At 35.6% G+C, this 22,772-nt stretch overlaps 1 protein-coding gene across 1 annotated transcript; it reads right to left on the minus strand.

The window, feature by feature from the left end:
• Positions 1 to 8,520: 8,520 nt before the first annotated feature.
• LOC138715163 (leucine-rich repeat-containing protein 4C-like) lies at positions 8,521 to 17,842 on the minus strand. The gene is made up of 3 exons (XM_069847724.1): positions 17,645 to 17,842; positions 15,023 to 15,451; positions 8,521 to 10,564 (listed from the first exon to the last, which is right to left on the minus strand). Exons 1-3 carry the CDS (start codon positions 17,792 to 17,794, stop codon positions 9,845 to 9,847), a joined length of 1,299 nt encoding a protein of 432 aa, XP_069703825.1. The 5' UTR covers positions 17,795 to 17,842; the 3' UTR covers positions 8,521 to 9,844.
• Between the last annotated feature and the right edge of the window lie 4,930 nt (positions 17,843 to 22,772).

Here is a 22,772-nt window from a genome sequence, read left to right on the forward strand (position 1 = left end):
ACAAGTGACAACAAATGGCGAAGTGGACAAATATGAAGCATCCTACAGAATAAATGATTGCACAGCTGTCTAGTTCACATAAGGATTTTAGGATATTGTTTACAAAAATCGACAATATTTAATAATATAATTGACATTTTGCTGTACTTAGTTAAACAAAGTATACGTTTCAGAGGATATAATTTTATTAAAGTTTATTTTTTCATTCTGCATGTTGCTGTACTTAGTTAAGCAATCTAGGCCTAAATTATAAGGTTTCAGACATTGCTTACGAGATTACACAAGCTGGCGCATAGCGCTTGAAAAACGAGTCTGAAGTGGTTCCCTCGTAATGCCAATTCCGCCGCTCGGAGCGCTGTTCTGCCCTAAATATTCATAGCAGAACACTTAAATGACATTGACATTTGGGACATTTAAAGGACTCACCATTGCTTATTAAATGCTTCGTACAATATTTTATGGACAATAGACGTAATTTCCAAACTTCTACTCCTCAATTATAATACAATAAAAGGCTGTCATTCTTGATATTAAAACATATTACATATAAACTGAGGGACTGTCTGCTCTGTACTTCACTTCATACACCAAACATTTCCGGAAATAAATTAACTTGACATCGTACATATACGCACTATAGCCTACCCTTTTCACCTAATATTATTAATATTGTTATTAAATAAGATATTGCAACTAATTAAGGTACTGCATTATCTTTAATTTCCTTGAATTCATAATTAAGCATTTGCAAGAAGGCCTAACTTTTCCCTCTCTTTTTAAAAAAAAATACGAACGTCACAATAACTGAGAAGTATAATTATTGCGCGATTTTTTCTAGCAGTTGTGAAAACATTTCTATAGGCCTACTGATTAATCTATTGAGCATAGTAATATTAAACGCTGTAGTATTTTAGTGCGTGTAAATATATTTTGAATTAGCATTTATTAAATTAGGAAGTTAGCCTGTAATTTGTGTGATTGAAATGGTTTACTGCTGTGTGCCATTGTGCAAATCGAACCAGAATAAAGAATGTGATTTTTCGTTTCATTGTTTTCCACAAGATGAAGGACTAAGAAAGAAGTGGTGTGTAGCCATTTCTCGCGAAGGGGACAAACCAAGGACTCTTTGGATGCCAAACAAGAAATCGCGTGTCTGCAGCAGACATTTCAAAGAAGCTGATTTTAGCATTAGCACAACATTAAAACCTTTGCTTCCTAATGTGGTACCATCCGTCTTTGATGATTTTCCAAAACATAAACAAAATGTTTCAAACATAAGTAGACGCAACAAAAGAAGGATAACAGAAGTGGTGAATAACATCCATCCTGCTAAGAAAAATAAACCCAATGTTGAACATAGTACATCAGCTTTCAATGGAGCAAATGTTTCAATTGAAGAAATCTGTGAAGCACATAAAAATACTATAGCCACACAGTGCTCAATTGAAAGTAAAAAAATTCCCAAAGCCATTACATTACAACGTAAAAAAATTACTAGAACAATTCGGAAACAAAATTAGCTTATTGGAAAACTAAGACAGACAATATGTAATTTAAAAAGCAAGCTCTGGAGTTTACAGAAACAAAACGAGAAGGAAGAACGAGGAATTGAAAAGCAACTTACCAAAATAAAAGAAGCTGCTATAGAAGGTAGTTTGAAAGCAAGCTTTTTGACTGAACAAATTCAGGCTTTCGGAAAACAAAAGTGTAAATTTCATGAAAACACACTGAAAATCTGCATATTGCTATCTAACAGGTCATCTACCGGCTATAGATTACTAAGAAACTTGGGTATTTTACACTTACCCCATCAAAAGAGATTAAAAACTTATATTGATCACTCAAAAGGAGAAACAGGTGTCACCTCTTTGGTAAAGGCTCGGCTAATTGCAGAGGAAAAGTCCTTGGAGCATGAAAATGAAAAAGTTGGATCTCTCATTATTGACGAAATGAGTATTAAACCGAAATTGGTGTATGACAGAAATTTGGATATGTTGATAGGAATGACAGACACTGAGAAAAATGCTATTGGGATTGAAAATAAGCTGGCCAATAAATTGCTGTGCATTCTGTTCAAGGGTCTGTCTACAAAGTACAGAATACCAGTGTCATTTTATTTTACACACAATTTAACCCAAAGACGTTATATAGTTAACCGGAGATGATTTGGCAAAATTGACTATGGAAGCCCTAAAAGTAGTGGAAGATATTGGATTTAAAGTAATTAGAATTGTGACGGATAACTGCCAATTTTCGAATATAACTTAGCTGAACAAACTTCAAATAACACTGTAATATGCTTGGCATATTTATAATATTCGTACTCAATCAGTAATGCACAATTAATCGAACTATTTTCACGATACACAATGCTTTGTAATGGTACTATTCATCATTTCTTAGGGCAGCGAGGCGAACCTAGCGGCAGAAATTGTCATGACTCACAGAGACCTACTCTCGATCGTGCTATGCGCCAGCTTGTGTAATCTCGTAAGCAACGGTTTCAGAACACATAATTAATGCTTATTTTTCATTGTGTATGTATAAATGGCAAATTCCAAGCGTGATATAATTACATTTGTACACATTTTCATGCTTACTTTTCGTAATATATAGAAAAATAAACTACAGTGTATATTAAAATGAAATTAATACCAAATGATAAGGAATAAATTACGAAAAAAATAGTAAAAATTTGATTTCTCTAAATCAATTATTAATTATGTTATAAAATTTCTAATCTGCAATCACGTAATTACACTACACGGACATAATACTTTGCATGGTACTATATAGGTTAAAAGTTCTGCTTATTATAGTGGTATTTTTTCTGACTGTAAAACATTATGTCACTGAAGGTTAAAGGAACGTTTTGATACAAATCTGACATTTGTGTATTGAATATCCTTTGCACAATAATGAATAAACTTGTAGTGACGTAATTACACAACATCGTGACTAATTATACTTCGAAACGAAACAATTAGCACTCCATTAGCATGATGTATGGTTGTTGTATGACATTGTTTTAAGTATTGAAATAAAACAGGAATAATAATAATAATAATAATAATAATAATAATAATAAAAATGAATAATAGCACTGATCTAAAAAAAAACTTTTTGTCTGCTATTGAGGAAATTTCAAGTGTTCTATACTGAAATTGATACGCCGATTCCAGATCTGTAATCAGATTTATCATAGCATGTCATGTTTTTGAGTTATGGGACTGTAAAATTAATTATAAATCTTACTATTCAGTATATACCTGTACCGTAAAGTCAGATATATAAATTAAGCTTAGTTAATACATTCTTTGCAAATTGTTATATTATATTATTTTAAATACATTTAGGGTATAAGAAGATATACACTTAAAATATGTAGTGAACACTAAAAACTCTGTTAAAAGTGCTTGAGACCTTTGCTTTTCCGCTTATGTTGGCATGTGGTTGATCGCTGTAGAAACCAGCAGAAATCACCTGTCATGCTCGGACCTTATTGACCCTGGTACCTGGATTCCATGGTTGATATGATCTGATGCAACCTCTCACCATGTTCGTCACTTACAGCGCCGAGATTTGATGGAAAAAAGTCAAGGTGTGAATGAAGAAAATACATTTTTAAAGACATGCGACAACCTAGATTCTGAAATGCTCTAAGCATGTTATAGGCTATACTAGCTCAGCATAATTGTCAGCTCGCTGATTTCCTAAAAACCTAGTTGACATTAGTGCAAATGTGGCCCACGCTTCGAGTTCAAGAACACTAGTTTTGACCTGAACGTAGTGTCACACTTCAACCGTCGGATCTCTGGCCTGCCTTGAATTTATGCCTTAAATTTTGCATCACTTTTCACTCTCCCAAATTTCTCCTTCAGATACTTAAGGCCTTCATCATCATAATTCAGAGCCCGCACAAAGTTTTTCATGAGGCCAAGTTTAATGTGAAGGGGGGAAGAAAATAATATTTTCTTTGCGTCAACGAGCGCCTTGTGTTAAAAATTAAAAATGTTATTATTTTAAAATTGTGACGTGATAGAAAAAAACGAAACCAGATCTGTAATCCGCATCCTCAAATTAGGGTTGGTAAGCATCCTCAAATTAGGGTTGGTATATTTGTTTTTGTTCAGTAGCAAAATCACAGTGAAATGGATCTTAATGTATTAAAAATGTAAAAATTAAAATTAAAAATGTTATTATTTTAAAATTGTGACGTGATAGAAAAAAAACGAACTTCTGATCTGTAATAATCAGTACACTTAAATTAGGGTTGGTATACTTGTTTTTGTTGAGTAGAAAAATCAGAATAAAATAAATAAAATGTAAAAATTAAAAGTGTTATTATTTTAAAATTGTGACCTGTTAGAAAAAAACAGACTTTACATCTGTAATCAGCACACTTAAATTAGGGTTGGTACGCTTGTTTTTGTTCAATAGCAAAATCACAATTAAATTAAAAAATGGATCTAAATGTATTACTTACTTACAAATGGCTTTTAAGGAACCCGAAGGTTCATTGCCGCCCTCACATAAGCCCGCCATCGGTCCCTATCCTGTGCAAGATTAAGCCAGTCTCTATCATCATACCCCACCTCCCTCAAATCCATTTTAATATTATCCTCCCATCTACGTCTCGGCCTCCCTAAAGGTCTTTTTCCCTCCGGTCTCCCAACTAACACTCTATATGCATTTCTGGATTCGCCCATACGTGCTACATGCCCTGCCCATCTCAAACGTCTGGATTTCAAGTTCCTAATTATGTCAGGTGAAGAATACAATGCGTGCAGTTCTGTGTTGTGTAACTTTCTCCATTCTCCTGTAACTTCATCCCGCTTAGCCCCAAATATTTTCCTAAGCACCTTATTCTCAAACACCCTTAACCTATGTTCCTCTCTCAGAGTGAGAGTCCAAGTTTCACAGCCATGTAGAAGAACCGGTAATATAACTGTTTTATAAATTCTAACTTTCAGATTTTTGGACAGCAGACTGGATGATAAGAGTCTAAATGTATTAAAAATGTAAAAATTAAAATTAAATTACAGCGTTGTTACTACTCCTGTTTTAATTCATCTCAAGTCAATACTTAGTTGTAATATTAATGTTCAATTCACCTGTAATATATTGCTAATAATAATATTCAAGTCTTCTGATGTAATTGATGATAACTTCTAGTTTTGTCCCCATTTTCTCTCCTTACGTTATAATCATCATAGGTTCTATCCGTCAACTCCTCACTTGAAAAACATTTTTCAGAGTAGAAAGGTTCTGTCTGAAATATGATCATTTCAGCAGTGGGGATATAGCAAACTTTTGATTGTGAAAATCCCATCGCAGATTGCCCTCTCTTAATGAAAGCCCATGACAAAATTTCAGAAGAATTGAATTAAAAATGGCAAGTATTTTTTGATTCAAACTTCAAGCTTCTCTACTGAAAAATGATAACAAATGTAGATAGAATCTATTTATTCTCACATCACGAAATATGTCTACAATCTTACAAAAATGAATCTTAAAATATTAACGAACTCTTTATAACAACATTGTTTGCAAAATAATTTTGACAGAGGAAGTGTGACAGCAAAGCAAATATTCTGCGTTCATACATTTCACACTTGAGCAGAAGGTCTTCCACAATTTGTAATATTTCTTTGCATACACACTGATGTCCTTTACCTGTTACAATTTGAAACCTTGGAAACAAAACTTCTTAACTTCCCATGTCCCGATAAAAGACTGTGTTATTATGAAATCTAATGATGATTTATTCTTGTCGAATCGCTCAAATACAGTTGAGAAATTCAGTTTCTTGGTTAGGGATCCATTTTTACTACTGAGCCATTGCTCATGCCAACATTCTTTTGTGTCTCTATTTAGCACCTTTAGCAGGGCACTCAATGTGTGCATACTCTGAATTAGAATGAGCAGCTGTTTCGGCCAGTTCATCGGCTCTTTCGTTTCCCAGAGTAGGCTACCGGCATGACCACGGACCCAAGTTAGACAGATATGCTTGGAATATCGCATAATTAAGGACTTGATTTCCACAGATAGGAGACTTAGGTTGTACTTTTGCCTAATTGAATTAAGCGAAGCTTGAGAATCGCTTTAGATAGAACATCGTAGTTGCAATACATACACACTATATCATAGCCTTATGGATTGCTAATACTGGGTGTTCAGTTCAAAATGTCATGGCTCGCTGTATGCCGTCATGTGGCTAGCCGATGAGCCTAGAGAATTCAATCTTCCTACACTTCCGCATAGGCGTATTACCTATATTCCAGAGAAGTTGCCTAGCAAGTACGGCTTTCATTTTGAAGAGTACTTACCGATACGTACGGTAACGCCGGTAGTGGCAGGAATGTGAACTGTCGGGATATGGGGAAAGGGTTAAGACGATTACTTACGTATTTGTTGACATTAACTTCGACGGTCAACATGGACACGGAGCATTTGATTTGTATTGTGGAATTTTGCCGTACGCAATCGATGATAACAAATACCCTGCGACGACTTGCCCGCGCAAAACACAGTTCGACAGAGGTTATGGTAGCACACAGACCGTACAGACCGCCATCTGTTGCTACGACGTTCAAGTTATACCGTACACGTTCTCAAGTTCAGATTAAACGCCTTGATTAATAGGCAACTTCTCTGACATAAAAGCTGAAACTCGCTTCAAATCGCTGACTCACAACAGTGACGTCATGACACACTTTGAAATGAACACTCAGTAGTTTCGTTTGAAATATGGAGCAATAAGGTGACAAACTGAATCGTTCGGAATGAATTTCTACACCGTTACAGTACACCACGAAAGCATATCCTACTGCAGCTTTCTCAGTGTCATTATCACTTGAACAAGAACCATCAGTATAAATTTGATGCATGCACTGTGGTATGACGTACTCGTAGTATTTCCAGGATGACCAGGATTAAGGAGATGTGACTGTTTTTCTACTTCGATATTTCCAAGTATCTTCGGGATATTGGCGGTCTTTTTTTAACGTCTATGAGATAAACTTTAAAATTGCCGACATACAATTTAATTGGTTCATTGTCTACTATGAAGTGTTTTGCTGTACTAGCTTCCAATAGTAGTTAATCGAGTGTAATAGAAAAGGTAGAAATCCCTTCATGAACTATTTCAATAACCTGACAAAAATGCATGTAAATACAGATTTTGCGCTATTTTTGGAAATTGTTTCTTATGCCATATATTTCGTATTGACAGTTAATGTTTGGTATTAAAATTTTATAATACAATACCAACAAAATAATGTACAAATTTTCAAGGGAGGTTTCGACTTGATTTTGGAAGATTTCCTTGTAATGAAAAGTGATTATTTTAGCATGTATCCTACATTGTGCAGTAGAACCTAATCCGTAGGTCCGTTACATCCAAGTCACCTACATCACATGAATTCTTGTTACCGTATTATGAATCCCCTCCGCCAGAGTCCTCATCTCTCTGTCACAAAAATAGGAGGCACCCTGTTACTCAAGCGACGGCGTGACACTAGCCACGCAAAAACGATGCAATACTCTGAAGCAAAAGTCGCTTGACTTCTTCGAAAAAATATCTCAATATTATTGTTTCCTTTTAGCTAAAATAATCAATCTCACTCATAACAATAAAATACTCTCAGCTGTAGTTCTTATTGGCTTTATTTCGCGTCTTACGGATTTTCCTATGACGCTCCGTATTTGTAGTCCGAATTATTCAAAATCCGAGGTTATTACTCGACCGAGGCGAGTGGAGTCGCGGGCGTAATGTGAACTATAGCGATGCGGTATTACGAATGCAGGAGCAGTAGTGCCATGGCTCCGGGCTGCAGGACTCCACTGGCCTTGGTCGAGTAATACCTTCACCCTCCATTACCTCGGATTACCGTGATTCTATTGTAATTATGTTACTTTAATAAAATTTCACTTTCTACCAAATATTAACTGTACAGGAATTTACTAAATTATCTCAATTAAGGTTAACTTAAGTAGAAATTTCAGCAATTTCTTTCTTTTATAATTTGTGGGTGCCTCCGGTGTAGATAAAGAGTATACGAGATGGACTCGTAATATGAAACTGCGCTCCGGCGTGAGTTCAAATCCCGGTTCGGTTGATTACCCGGCTCGTTTTTCCCTGAGATTTCCCAAACTTGTATCCTTATGGCATGTAATTCCATGACGATCTCTTGAATATTTATGGACAAATTTCATCTCACTATTACCAATTCCACCGACGCTAAATAACCGCGTGATTGATACATTATCGTATTAACAATTTGGGGTCATAGGTATCAATATTGCTCCAAAGTACACAATTATTAGGAGAGCATAAACACACATACTGATGACTTATTACTTGTTAGAACACACATACTGATGGCTTATTACCTATTAGAAAACAAACTAAAATGCCGCTTTTATTAGGAAGAAAATGTGTGCACTTAAAAGAGTTTTTAATCAATGTGGAATTTAAAAGGAACAGGAGTAAAGACACGAAAAATAAGAAAGCAAAGGTTGTAATAAATATCAATATAAATGTTTAATAAAACTAAAATACTGTATATACAATAAATGCACAGTGTGTGCCGTTGACTCACATTTCAGTACGATGTATTACTAGATTCTTCATTCAGCAACGTTATTTGGTCTATGTTTTCATTGACACCTCCTTTAAGAGTATAAGTTAATTTAAAATATACATAACAATATAAATTTGGTGGTTACAACTTAATCATTTAGTTCCAATTTAATTTAACTGATTTTTAATTCGTTGGCATAAATGAACTTCACTGTACAGATAAAAACTGACTGTTTTTCTTTTTAATCACATAAACTCTCTCACAACCACAATGCTCGTTGATTCATTCAACTATATTGTCAAAAAATATAACGTAATGACATTACATACTCCTGAGTTTCATAATTTTGACGACCCAGATTTGTTAATCAGAAATGAAGAGGAGGAAAGCCAAGAGAATAATGGATGGATGGCGTCAGAAGAAATATGACTAGAAGAGATCTTACTGAAGAAGTTGCTGAGGAAGGGTGAAGGATAACTACTGTATTGTAGAAAAATCCTAATAAGAGAGAGTTACAAAACAAAATAATTTCTAATGACTTTTACGTAACAATGTTTCTCCCCCTCTTTTATGGCTAATTCAATAATCTGTTATTAAAATTATGTATTTTCGCTTCGTTATTACTTCAAATAATCAGTCACAAATTGAGATTTTTATACTGATTAAAGTTGTCCGAAAGTTCTCACCTTATTTAAAGTAATAAAATATTCAATCATTCATATTTAATTTTCCCTGACACGTCATGTCAAATAACAAATGTTGAATGTTATTACGTAATACGTAACAAGAATCTAAATATTTATTTCACTTTTCTTATCGACTAAATTACTAACCGGATTTCGAAATTATGCACTTTTCTCTTTCTATGTACTATAGAATTTTGTAAAATTAATGTACCGATACTGAAACTATTTCTATGCCCAATATTCAGTAAAAATGATTGATTCAATTTGGTTTTACTTACTAAGTTACCACAATAATGTAAACTTAATCTTCTGTCATTTAAAATACTGAAAACGTCTTTCCTATGCAGAGAAAAGTAAGCATAGCCATGGCGAATATATACATAAATTAGAGGAGCGTTGAATCAAAATGAGCTCAGTCCATCCGCAGAATAAATGCTGTTTGAAACGGATTCCCCCTATTTCTGTAGCAAGAAATCGACCTGTGAAATCCGTTTCTTTTAGAAAGCGCTCCTTAGGGGGAATCCGTTTCAATTATTTATAGTATCAATTCAGTCTATGTACAAATTATGTCTTTTAGGCTAATTGTGGAAGTACCAATGTAACTAAACTTACAGTAAGGATCGTGGAGGCAAGATGAGTTGTGGCGATACTTTTAGGAGTAGTTGTAATTATTGGGATTTGTGTGGCAGGGAAACCTGTCCTTCCTTCTCGAGTGCGATGAGTTGGTGTTATGGTCGCAGACCTCTCACTAGCATCGTCACATTTTGCGATTGCGTTCAGATCTAAAGCGGCAACAGAATCGCAAGCATTATTGTTTTTTACGTGTGTACCGAAATCGTTCAAAGAAACCTTACATTTGGCTAAACAGAAGTTGTTATTAACGAAAACGCTTGGAAGTAAAGAGACAGACTTTGCGAATGTACATGTGCAGTTAAAGCGATTGTTATCTATTTCGGATTCTAGCGCGCGGCCTATTTTTTCGAGGGCGGTTCCGAGAACGATATCGTGGATCGTGTTGTTTGTGAAGATGACTTTCCCGTTGCTCTTGCTGTTGATGTTGGCTAGTATCTCCATCGAGAGTAGGTCGAAGACGTTGCTGTCGATGGTGACGTTAGGCGCTGTCATATGAATGGCGTTGCTGTCGAGCGTGGAATTGAATTGCGATTGTGTGATTAAGATGGCCTCTGTCGAGTTTATGGTGATGGAGTTTGGTGCCAAATTCCCAACAGTGGAATTTCTGATGATAAATGTGTCTGTTTTCACGGTGATCCCATTTTCTTCAACGCTCCGAATCTGAAACAAAAATAACAGAAGGTGACAAAGTGTATGCACTCTTGTATTGTATTTTACATTTTGTCGATCTGAGCAGAGAATGATATGTGAAATTAAATCAGGACATAGCGAAACTTAGTAATATCTTTACTGTTCATTTATGGACATAAATAGGCTCCGTATTCCAGCTACCTAAAGACTGAAATTAAAGACACTTTGGGTATATAGTACACCGAACACAGGTAATGCAACACACAGGTCGTCGCTGCGTGTTCGTGGAGTACAGTAAACTCCCGGCATTCTGAAGTTGTACTATAATAGTAAACACATGCTTGAGCCGTGATATTAATTTTCGTCAGTGTAATAATAGGACGTGCATTCGTAAGTTACGAAACTTGAACATATGCGGATGTCACTTGAAATGATTTTATATTGCAAGAAATTCTTTCAATAGGACATGTCGTTATTGGTGCATGATGTAGTACAAGATATTCCTATTGTTCGATATTCTTTCGTGTTCCATTAGGACATTGCATATGTCGCTCATCACTGAAAACCCACTAATTTTCTATGTACTTTTATAGAAATTCCCTAAAATGTAGATTAGGCACTGAACATCATGGTAAGCTACATAAATCCATGCTAAACGTCGAGTTAATATCTTCATAATTTTCAGATTGTGATGGTACTGGTTATTTTGGATTACGTTCAACATTATTTGTGCTTTTTGGTATTACATTATCTTTCAGTACACTGTTTTTGTCACTTTTACGTTTATTTTACACATTTATATATAATGTTGTCTATATTGACAGTGAAAATATTTGTTCAAGTATCCTCAACTAGGCCTATGACCTGTAATATTACACGCTTGAGCGTCTTGCCTAAGGCATTTTACCTCTGCAATGAACCTTCAATCAGCCACAAAGATGTAGTTATTTATACATTTATACAATACGACTAGTAAGAGCAGTGATCGATAAGACTACTCACTATGACTGCGTCCCGATTTTGACTTGTAGAAGAAGAACAGAGGATGCGTAACTATTTTGTATACGAACGTACTTGTACCTGCGCTGTGACGTCGCATATATTTCGAATGAGGCAACCTCAGTCCAGTTTATAGGTAGGTGGAATACGGAGCCTAGACATAAACATAACATGAAGCATTTATTCTGTCCGCTTCGTTATTGGTCACAATGAGTGCTACAGATTCTTACTGTACAATGCTGACTTTTGGCAAATGTTATATTTCCCGATGCGATTTGGAAATTAAAAAAAAAATTGCGCTGTAACCGAAGCAGGCTCTTAAAAGTGTGTAACAGTATTTCAGTAAATGAACAGATGTAGTCTACTGAACTTATTATAAATAGTATGTGTATGTACGTACGTACAATGCGAACAAATTCATGCGCAAATGGAGATTTTTTAGTAGGTTATTTTACGACGCTTTACCAACAGCTTTGGTTATTTAGCGTCTGAATGAGATGAAAGTGATAATGCCGGTGAAATGAGTCCGGAGTCCAATACCGAAAGTTATCCAGCATTGCTCTTGGTGGGTTGAGGGAAAACCCCGGAAAAAACCTCAACCAGATAACTTACCCCGACCAGGAATCGAACCCGGGCCACCTGGTTTCGCGGCTAGACGTGCTAACCGTTCTTCCACAGGCGTGGACATGGAGATTTACTTTGTCTTACGACACAATACTGTATACTATAACAAAAGCTGATTCCAGTCGAGCTAATATGTTTAATTTCTCCTAAGTATTCAATTGTGTTCTGAGAAATAATACTTTTATGTCGTTTGTCGCCATTTTCCAGCGCATATTCTAAATTCGGCAGGTTCATCTTTTGTAGGCTATAATTTATTGTGCAACGTTTCATTGTACCGGAATTGTATTATCTTTATCGCAATGTTTAGTTATTTTTCTTTGTATTCTGATCTCCAATTTTCACTTTTAATCTCACAACTTCCTGTTTTTACGAAACAGGAGAGAACAGACTCTTGAACATTGTCACTATTTTTATTATTATATTTAACTTTTTTCATTGTTCATTTACACTTGTTTTTTTGTGGGACGGGTGATTTATGAATAATGTAATCTTACTATTTTTATTTTTGTGTCGTCTTTACAATATTGGTTCAAAAGATGTTCATAACAAACTAAAGAGCAATCAGCTGGTTCACATGGCCTACCATTTTTTATGCTATCCTATAATTTTAATTGGTTTATTTTACGACTCTTTATCAACACTATGGTTATCTAGCGTGTGAGGGGGGTGAGGTGATAATGCCAGCGAAATGAGTCCAGAGTCCACCTACAATTAAACAGGACAGCCGGAATTACTCGAATCTTTTTATTTATCAAACAACTGGCACCAGTCTTAAGCAGAAATGAAAGGGTTATTTAGAGGCCTTAAAGACGATTCTTCTGTCGAGCTTTAGAATTAACAAAATTAATGCAACGGCAGGGCTGCTTAATTTGCCTGGAAATACTGTAGCTTGCAACCATTTGCCCCTCAACACTTTGTCACATGAAATGAAACACTTCTATCTCCTCTTACTTTTGTACAAGGAACGCAGTAACGCAGCATTATTTTACGTATAATTACTTAATAACATTAAGTATTACAAATTAAATATTAATATAAAGTAATAAGTATTATTTGTTTTATAATATTCTTGTAGAAGTTGGTATTCCGAAGAAACTAGTTAGATTAATTAAAATTTGTCTCAGTGAAAAGTACAGCAGAGTCCGTATAGGCCAGTTTTTGTGTGATGCTTTTCCAATTCCCTGCGGGCTAAAGCAAGGAGATGTATTATCACCTTTACTTCTTAACTTCGCTCTAGAATATGCCATTAGGAAAGTTGAGGATAGGAGAAAAAGTTTGGAATTGGACGGTTTATATCATCCTCTCGTCCATGCGTATAACGTGAATATGTTAGGAGAAAATCCACAACAATTACGGAAAACACGGAAATTTTACTTGAAGCAAGTAAAGCGATAGGGTTGGAAGTAAATCCCGAAAAGAAAAAATATATGATTATGTCTCGTGACCAGAATATTGTACGAAATGAAAATATAAAAATTGAAAATTTATCCTTCGAAGCGGTGGAAAAATTCAAATATCTTGGAGCAACAGCAACAAATATAAATTATACTCGGAAGTAAATTAAACACAGAATAAATATGGGAAATGTCTGTCATTATTCGGTTGAAAAGCTTTTTTCATCTAGTCTGCTGTCAAAAAATCTGAACGTTAGAATTTATAAAATAGTTATAAGCTATTACCGGTTGTTCTGTATGGTTGTGAAACTTGGACTCTCACTTTGAGAGAGGAACAGAGATTAAGGATGTTTGAGAATAATATTCTTAGGAAAATATTTGTGGCTAAGAGGGATGAAGTTACAGGAGAATGGAGAAAGTTACACAACGCAGAACTGGACGCATTGTATTCTTCACCTGACATAATTAGGAACATTAAATCCAGACGCTTGAGATGGGCAGGGCATGTAGCACGTATGGGCGAATCCAGAAATGCATATAGAGTGTTAGATGGAAGGCCGGAGGGGAGAAGACCTTAGGGGAGGCCGAGACGTAGATGCGAGGATAATTTTAAAATTGAGCGAGGATAATTTTAAAATTGATTTTAAGGAGGTGGGATATGATGATAGAGACTGGATTAATCTTGTACAAGATAGGGATCGATGGCGGGCTTATGTGAGGGCGGCAATGAACCTTCGGGTTCCTTAAAAGTCATAAGTAAGTAAGTAAATTACAAACACAGAGTAAGAACGAGACATCAACTGCGAGTTTAGCAGTGAATTGAATTTAAAGAGGAGAAGTGAGAAGAGAAATTTGAAAGGTACGCAAAACGCGTCCTCGCAAAGAATTCGGGGCTGAAAGAAACTGAATATGTGAGCTCCAAGCCTGTTGACCACTTGTCTCATTCCGGGCTACGCTGTTCCACTGAAGGAGCTCTAGAAAATTTTGAAGGGGAAAAGCCGAAAATGGACATAACCTCTTAGGTACCACATACGCGAGGGGAGGCAAATGTGATCAAAGTGATCACAGGACAGGACGAGAAAGAAATGGCGGTAGGTGTAAGTCTGCACGACACTGTATCAACTACGAGGTTATTTAGCGTCGATGGAATTGGTGATAGCAAGATGATATTTGGCGAGATGAGGCCGAGGATTCGCCATAGAATACATGACATTTTGCCTTATGGTAGGGGAAAACCTCGGAAAAAACCCAACTAGGTAATCAGCCCAAGCGGGAATCGAATCTGCGCCAAAACGCAAACTCCGGATCGGCAGGCAAGCGCCTTAGGCCGGTGGCTGTATGTAGGAATAAATAAAAGGAGAAGAAAAACAAGGAGAAAATCGTCAAAACTGCGCCTTAACTGTTGTATAAAAGATTTAGGTGTAAGATGATCTCAGTAATTTAAATTAGTAAGTCATTAGTTATTACTTACCATGCAGTCCGTGAATATAACTTCGGAATCGGTTTTCGCCATTTCCACCTTGATGGCATTCCTCTTGACGTTGACAGTGACATTCGTCAGAGACACCAGTTTGAGGTCTTTGATGTCGTAGAAAGAATGTGAAGCAAGTTGCGGGATGTAAGAATTATGGATTTCTATTTCCTCCAATTCTTTGACACCCATGAAGGCACCTTGTTTGAAGTCCAGGCTCTGTATTTGCACTAGAGTGAGATTTTTTAGAGACTGGAAGACTCCAGGGTTGAAGATCGCACTTCGTACTCTGGATACGACGAGCTTCTGCAGGTTATCTAAGTGTCTGAAAGAGTTCGTGTTGAAGGTAACTTGATCACAGTTGGAAATGTTGACTTTCGAGACTGTGTTCATGTTGGGGCCAAAGTGCTGATCGTTGAAGTCCAGGTGCTGTAGTAAAGACATATTATTATTAATAATTATTGAATAAAAGTACAAATTGAAAATTGTATATTGGGCTTGCAGTTAATTAGCAAAGCATTAAACACATTACTATGGGTATTCATAGATTCTGAATTTAAAGGTTTCAACCAACATTTATTTTCTCATTAGGTCACTACGAAATACAAAGAGAAAGGATTGTGATACTGCACAAAAATAGGCCTATATTTCATGCAAATAGTTCTCAGCATTCGTGGTATCGAAAAAAATTATTTTAGACCTGTCCACTACCTGTCCGTCTGCTTCTCCTGAACGAATGGCCGAATTTTGTTTATAGTCTGCGTCTAAGAGTCAAATATCCGAGAATAATACTCACTAAATACATTAATTTTAATACAAATTAAGGGGTCTTTATTTGAAATAAAAAAAACACATAATGATGATGAGCCACTTAAAATTAAATCAGAAAATTTTCTTCGTAGCATTTTTATTTATATTACGTACAGTAAATAAACTGGCAAATGAAATGGCATAGCTCAAATAAAACATAATTTCCTACGGAAAACTTACGATACAAATTTTAAACATGTCATTTTATTTTGTGAGTAGGGATGTTTGCGAAAACAGGCCGTAGGCCGAGTCAAGCAACCCTACGAACAAAATAAAATAATTTTTAACATGTGTATCATACTATTTTAGACAGTCGTTCGTCCATGCCGATATAGAGACAATTCCTCCAACTTTTCCAATATTTTATTCCTCCACATTATAATAGTGAAACTTTATCACATTAAAAGCAAGTGATGGTATAGGTCAGTGGTAGAGTATTCGACTGCAGATAGAGATGTCCCCGGTTCAAATCCGGGTGCTCCCTAATTGTTATAATAACATTTAAATCTTAATTGTTTCATATAATTATCAACAAAATTGTTGAATTAATTTATTCAATTTGAAGCCAGCTGTGTAAACCAATTTACCGACAGAGCCATTGCGCAGGGTGCGTTATGGGAGGCTGGTCTACGCTACACCCGCGATGAGATGAGATTATGATGGAGATTTGTTGGGATGCCAAAGGGGAACCGATACTGCCGGAGAAAACCACGAGCTTGCCCAACACAAGTTATGAATCGGGGTATGCCGGGGATCGAACTCGGGTCCACAGGATTATAAATCCAGCGATCTAGTCACTAGACTACCGTGGCGGCTATTTGTGTACGGTTATTTGCTAACCAAATCATTTTTAAACATAGACTTGTCATTGTTTGAACTGCTTTATTGATCAGTTGCGATTGCTGCAGTGTGTCATCTGTTGGGGGAAAACAATTGAAAGTCAATGTAAAAATACTTTTCGAATTGATGTTAAAAGTACAGTACCTACTTTTCGCACGGTACCTTATAATAGTCAATTTTTAACATTATTGTCTAGAAAGATCTACTTAGAATGACTATGTAAAAATTATTTATATTTTTTTTGGCTATTTTATTTATATGGTCAGATGACTGTGCAGTAGAGAATCCTTTACACTTTAAGAGATTAATGTACACTAGTTACACCATTTGTTATAATTTGAGTGAATTTCCATGAAAGAAATTACTGATATATCAGGTTTATCTGAATGGTAAACATACATTTTGTCAATGAAGTGAATGTTACTTCTTGTCATTATGAGGAATTTCTTTGCATTTAATCCATAAAACGAAAGTATTGTTATATTTTGGTGCATAAGAAATTATTTAATTTATGTAGGCTATATTTTTTAAATAATAGTTCAAGGAAATAAACTATAATGTCATTCGTAACATGACAAAAGAATGAATTGTTGCGAAATGCGTAGACAGTATGAGACATAATTGAAGAGTGTGATCCCAAAACGCATTAAGTCCATTTTTATTAAAGGACTGGGCTAGTTTTTATCCACTGGTATACATATCATACATATCATAAAAATGGTCAAATGGACTGACCGAGTTTTGGAATCACACTCTTCAATTATGTCTGATCTTTGTGACTTTTCTTTTTTAGTTTACTATTGTGATATTTTCAAATTAACAATGTTTTTTTTTAGGTATTGTTCGGTCTTCTGTACTTTAATCGACCAGTTAAAATCTTATATTCGGTTAAATTTTATTAAACAATTTTTTTGGATTTCTGTTCACTTATAAAAAATTTACAAGTTCATGGAAAAACGAAAAATCCATTACCTGGTTAGTTGCATTACAGTTGCACTGAATGGAAATGAGTAGTCCATCTGGAGAGCAAGAACACGTCCCATCCTCGCAAATATTCGCTGTTAATCCACTGCCGAAGGCAGCCACCAGCACAAACGCAACACACAAGTTAAACGTGTCCATTCTGCTTCGCTCCAGATTCGGAATGAGCGATAAGTAGCACTAGCGGAGGTTTTATTATCACAGACTTCTTACTCACACGTTCTAGATTTCCTCTTGACTCATCTGTTTTCCCCTCTCGCTGGTCAGAGTTTTCCAATAGTTTATGCACACACTAGATGGAGAGGGAGTAGGAAGTGATGTATTAATTCTGAGTCACGTTTTGTGTTGTTATGCGAAGTACAGATAATTTATTGTGATGCGAAAGAATATCAGTTTTGTAGTTTTCGTGAAAATATAGGTACGTTTGCAGCAGCCTTATAACGATTTTTTTTAAATACGGTAGCTTATTTTATGCATTCATTCTATCTAGCAAGTAAATGCGTGAGTCAGATCACTCCAATCCAAACAACTAGTCACTGTCATCAGTTAGTAAACCCAATTCAGTAAATCCAGTCTAATCACCTCCCCCGCTAGGCAAATTATCGTAAGTGCCATTTTTAGCGAGTTAAAAGCGTCATTGAATGATATACTACTGCCACTACCATTACTAGTAGCCTACTACTACTGAAGTTTACATATCTCTCTTCTTATATTAGCCTACGTTTTAGGTCTGTAAAAGTTCGTGACACTTTTTGAACATTCTGCGGAAGAAATACTGGAAGATGAAATAGTTTTTGATATTAATAACTAATATCCATGAAAATAACTTAATGACATATTATGCTTCACAAAACGAAACTCATCATCAATAATGTAATTTCCAGACTTTAAAAACAGAGTTCATTACTTACAGCACATTAAAAAAATAGTAAACAAATATTGTAACAAGTACCTATATCACTTGAGTTGGAAGATGAAACTTTGTACACAGATAGTCATAAGTGTGAAAAATAAAATGACATTCGTGGAAGGTACCGGACATTGATTTTTTTCAACAGTTGAAAACGCTATTTTTGGGATTTTATTTTTTGCCAGCTTCTGGGCATCCTATTTGCATATATTGTTGTTTATTGTTTATTGTTAATAAAATAACATGGCCAAAAATACAATCTTAGTTCTTCCCTGAAGGAGTAAAAAAACTCGTGCTCAGGGAGATATCTAAACACAAAGATAAACACAAAGATAATTATTTGACACAAACTGGATCAAGAAAAAAATTACAGGAATAAATTAAATTTAAATACAATTTCAATTTTAACAATTTAAGTCATACAAATACATATACATATTAAATCAATACATATTCTTTAAAAATTAATTTCCTAACGCTATTTTTGAAATTTCTGATACTAAAATTTTCCAAATTTGGGTATTTATCAATTATTTTATTGTATAACCTTGGACCAAAGTAGGTACCATGGCTCAGAGCTGTGCTTGTGAAACACTTTGGTTCCTCTAGTCGTATAAAATCGGAAACTAAGTGGAGAATTTAGAAATATGATATGATTTAGAAATGTAGAGCGTAATAATAATAATAATAATAATAATAATAATAATAATAATAATAATAATAATAATAATTTATTTATACTGGCAGAGTTAAGGCCATAGGGTATTCTCTTACACTCTACCAGGTCTCGTACAGCGTACAGTAGATAAAAAATCCAAAGACAAAATATAGTATGCTCCAAAACAAACAACTGAAATTATAGTTTGTCTGCTGTCCATATTTTCCTAGCAACGAAGTATTTATTTATTATATACAGTAGTTTGACATATTGTGAATTCAGTGTTGAGTTGATTTCTGCATTATGGTTCTCACAACAGAGGAGAAGGTGTTTATTGTCGAGCATTATTTCCGGTCATACGGAGTACTGACATTACAAACATACTCTGAAAATCAAGATAAGTCATTACTATAACATGCAAGGCGACATAAAACTGATCCCAAACGACGGAACTTCTCTATGATAACTAACATTGTTGTGTTATTTGGTGCCGAATTGTTAAATCGCTCCTGGTACTGCTCTTTAACGTGGCGCAAGCTCGGGCCATTCTGACGCCCCACTCCGTATGACTGGAAATGATGCTCGACAATAAACACCTTTTCCTCTGTTGTGAGAACCATAATTACATAATTGCAAGAAATCAACACAACACTGAATTCACAATATGTCAAACTATTGTATGCAATAAATAAATATTTCGTTGCTAGGGAAACGTGGACAGCAGATGAGCTGTAATTTCAGTACTGTTTGTTTTGGCGCATACCGTAGTTTAAATAGAAGGAGTAATGAGAGAATGAACGGATTGAGATATGACGATGATATTATTATTATTATTATTATTATTATTATTATTATTATTGACTGGAATGGTGATGATAATAAACTTGCATATTACGATACTTTCAAGATTTACCAAAAAGCAACAGGCTATTGGAGTATTTCTGAAGGGTCATTTACAATACAATGAAAAGTAAACATAAACGCGACGTGAACGCCAAAGCTTGCAGTCTGATTATTTAATGTCTAACCATCCACTAATATTTTCGTAAACGTTAACATTTGAAGTGAGCGAAAACACGAACGCAGAAGCATGCAAACTAGAGGCCATTTCTTTTGCAGTAACGTCATTCATTGTTTGCAGTCATCCGTTTACGGATATATTTCATAGCCTTATGGTAACGTAAAGTTACCATTGTGAACTATGACTCCACTACTTTGTTACTGTAATGTTTTAAATGTACTCACGTTAACGTTTTCATAGTGAATGAGTTTTAACTATGGTTGATGTGATAACAATGTCTTTATATTCTACTGAGCTTCCGTAAGGATAAAGATCCAAAACAAGAGTGTTTTGGACGATCATGTCTTTTTTTCCCTACTTACCATGTTATTTACATGCTTCATAAGTTGACAATATCGCACGTCCTCTGGTTGCTATACAAACAAAAGAAATTACAGTGCTGTTATAATAATTACTGCACTAGAGCAGTAAGTAGAAACAAATAGAGCCTTTATTTAGAAGAACTAAATATTACAATTCGTACAATGTTACTGGAGCAATATGATCCATAGTTTTTAAGATGATGATTTTATTTATTTCTCGAGATGTTGATGGTACTGCTACATCTTTGGAAGGTGAAGAAATGTCCTTTCTGTAGTGCAAAATACTGTCGGCGAAATTCATTTTTGTTTGTAAGAAATTCTCCACATATCGCCGCCTAGCAGACGAAGAGACGTAACTTCAAAAAATCGATTTTACAGATACGCCCGTCTTGAATACTTCCATATGTAAACTGCATACGGATATATTCAAAACCGGCGTAGGTATATCTAAAATCGATTTTTTGGAGTTACGTCTCTTCGTCTGCTAGGCGACTATCTACAAAGTAGCCAATGTTCTTCTAAATGCATGTCCCGTGTAAGAACTTGAATCTTCTAGATTAAGATATCTCGCAATACCTATTTGAAGCTACCGAACTAATAATACTTATAGGCTACGCACAAATTAATTGACACATTTTCAATTCCGAAATCCCAAGAAAAATCTATTACTTTTACTTCTTCTTACAGGTCCGTCGAATTATACCTAGCTCTGTGATAGCGCGTCTGCCTCCAGCCTCCAGACTAACCGGCCCGGGTTCGATTCCCGGCGGGGTCAGAAAATTTCGTGGGTTAAATCCCAAATCTCTCTGCAGTGCATATGAAGAGAAGGCATATATTACTGTTAATAGTGATTAGTCCGTCGGGCGGGGACGTTAAGCCTAGCTGTCCTCTTGGTGCTATTCGAAGGGTTTCCCGTTCTCCCTTCAGCTTTATCATCATCCTCACTCACTACCTGCGCTACACTTACACGAACATTTACACATACACTCACCCTAGAACACGGTATCATTGCATTTTAGGTGCCTACATTTGTATTTTTAGTGCCTGAAAGTGTATTTTTAGTGCTTAATTCACTATTTTTATAGCCTGTTTTAGGTGCATGAAAAGTGCATTTTTAACGGCCTAAAATCTGAGGTATAGTTATCATTCAACCTTATCATAGTTTCAGCATAGAGAACTCTGACTACAAGCTACCTGGATACTTTAGTACAGTACTCCTTAATACAAAATAAGCCAATAAATAGTTCTCATTTATCTCCACACTTTTCCTATTCAACCATTTGACAAATACCTCATATACATTTTCATCTTCTTTTAGACTTTTCCACTATTAACTTAACGCAATCGATACTCCACGCTTCTTCAACCTCTTCATCCACAAAATCTTCAACTAATTAGGTACAGCATACAGCAGTAACATTTTTGGAAATATTCAACATTTTTTTCCCTCCGTTACTGTATCTTGTACCATGTATTGTGGGTCCCTATCACCATGGCGCGTCCTCAGGTTGCGGATAGAGGAGACGGCCTCCAGATATGGAGGGTAGCTGCGAATATATTGAATAAGCAGTCGTGGACAGCCGATAAGGGGTGGTCCTCCAGCTTGGGGGTTGGGCGAAGGGCTAACAACCCATCACCGTAAAAAACAGCTTGTTACGAAACCTAACAGTAAGCCTCGGAATGGGACTGATTCTCCGGCACGATCACAGCAAAGAAATAAGGTTATAAGATTTGGTACATGGAACGTAACTAGTCTTTATAGAACAGAAGGGATAACATTAGTAGCAAAAGAACTCGCTAGATATAGAATAGACTTAGTGGGAGTACAAGAGGTTAGGTTAGATGGGAATGGCATATCACAAATAGGCGATTACTTATTGTATTATGGGGAAGGAAATGATCATCACCAATTAGGAACAGGATCCTTCGTACATAAAAGAATAAAGTCAGCAGTAAAAAAGGTCGAATTTATCAGTGACAGGTTATCGTATTTAGTACTTAAGGGTAGATGGTGCGATATCGTAGTTATAAATGCTCACTCCCCTACAGAAGAGAAAGACGACCATATAAAGGATAGCTTCTATGAGGAATTGGAACACACTTTTGATCATTTACCTAGATATCACATGAAAGTTTTATTGGGGGATTTCAATGCTAAAGTAGGACGG

Source organism: Periplaneta americana, chromosome 15 (assembly GCF_040183065.1).
Source record: "Periplaneta americana isolate PAMFEO1 chromosome 15, P.americana_PAMFEO1_priV1, whole genome shotgun sequence".
Taxonomy (NCBI): domain Eukaryota; kingdom Metazoa; phylum Arthropoda; class Insecta; order Blattodea; family Blattidae; genus Periplaneta; species Periplaneta americana.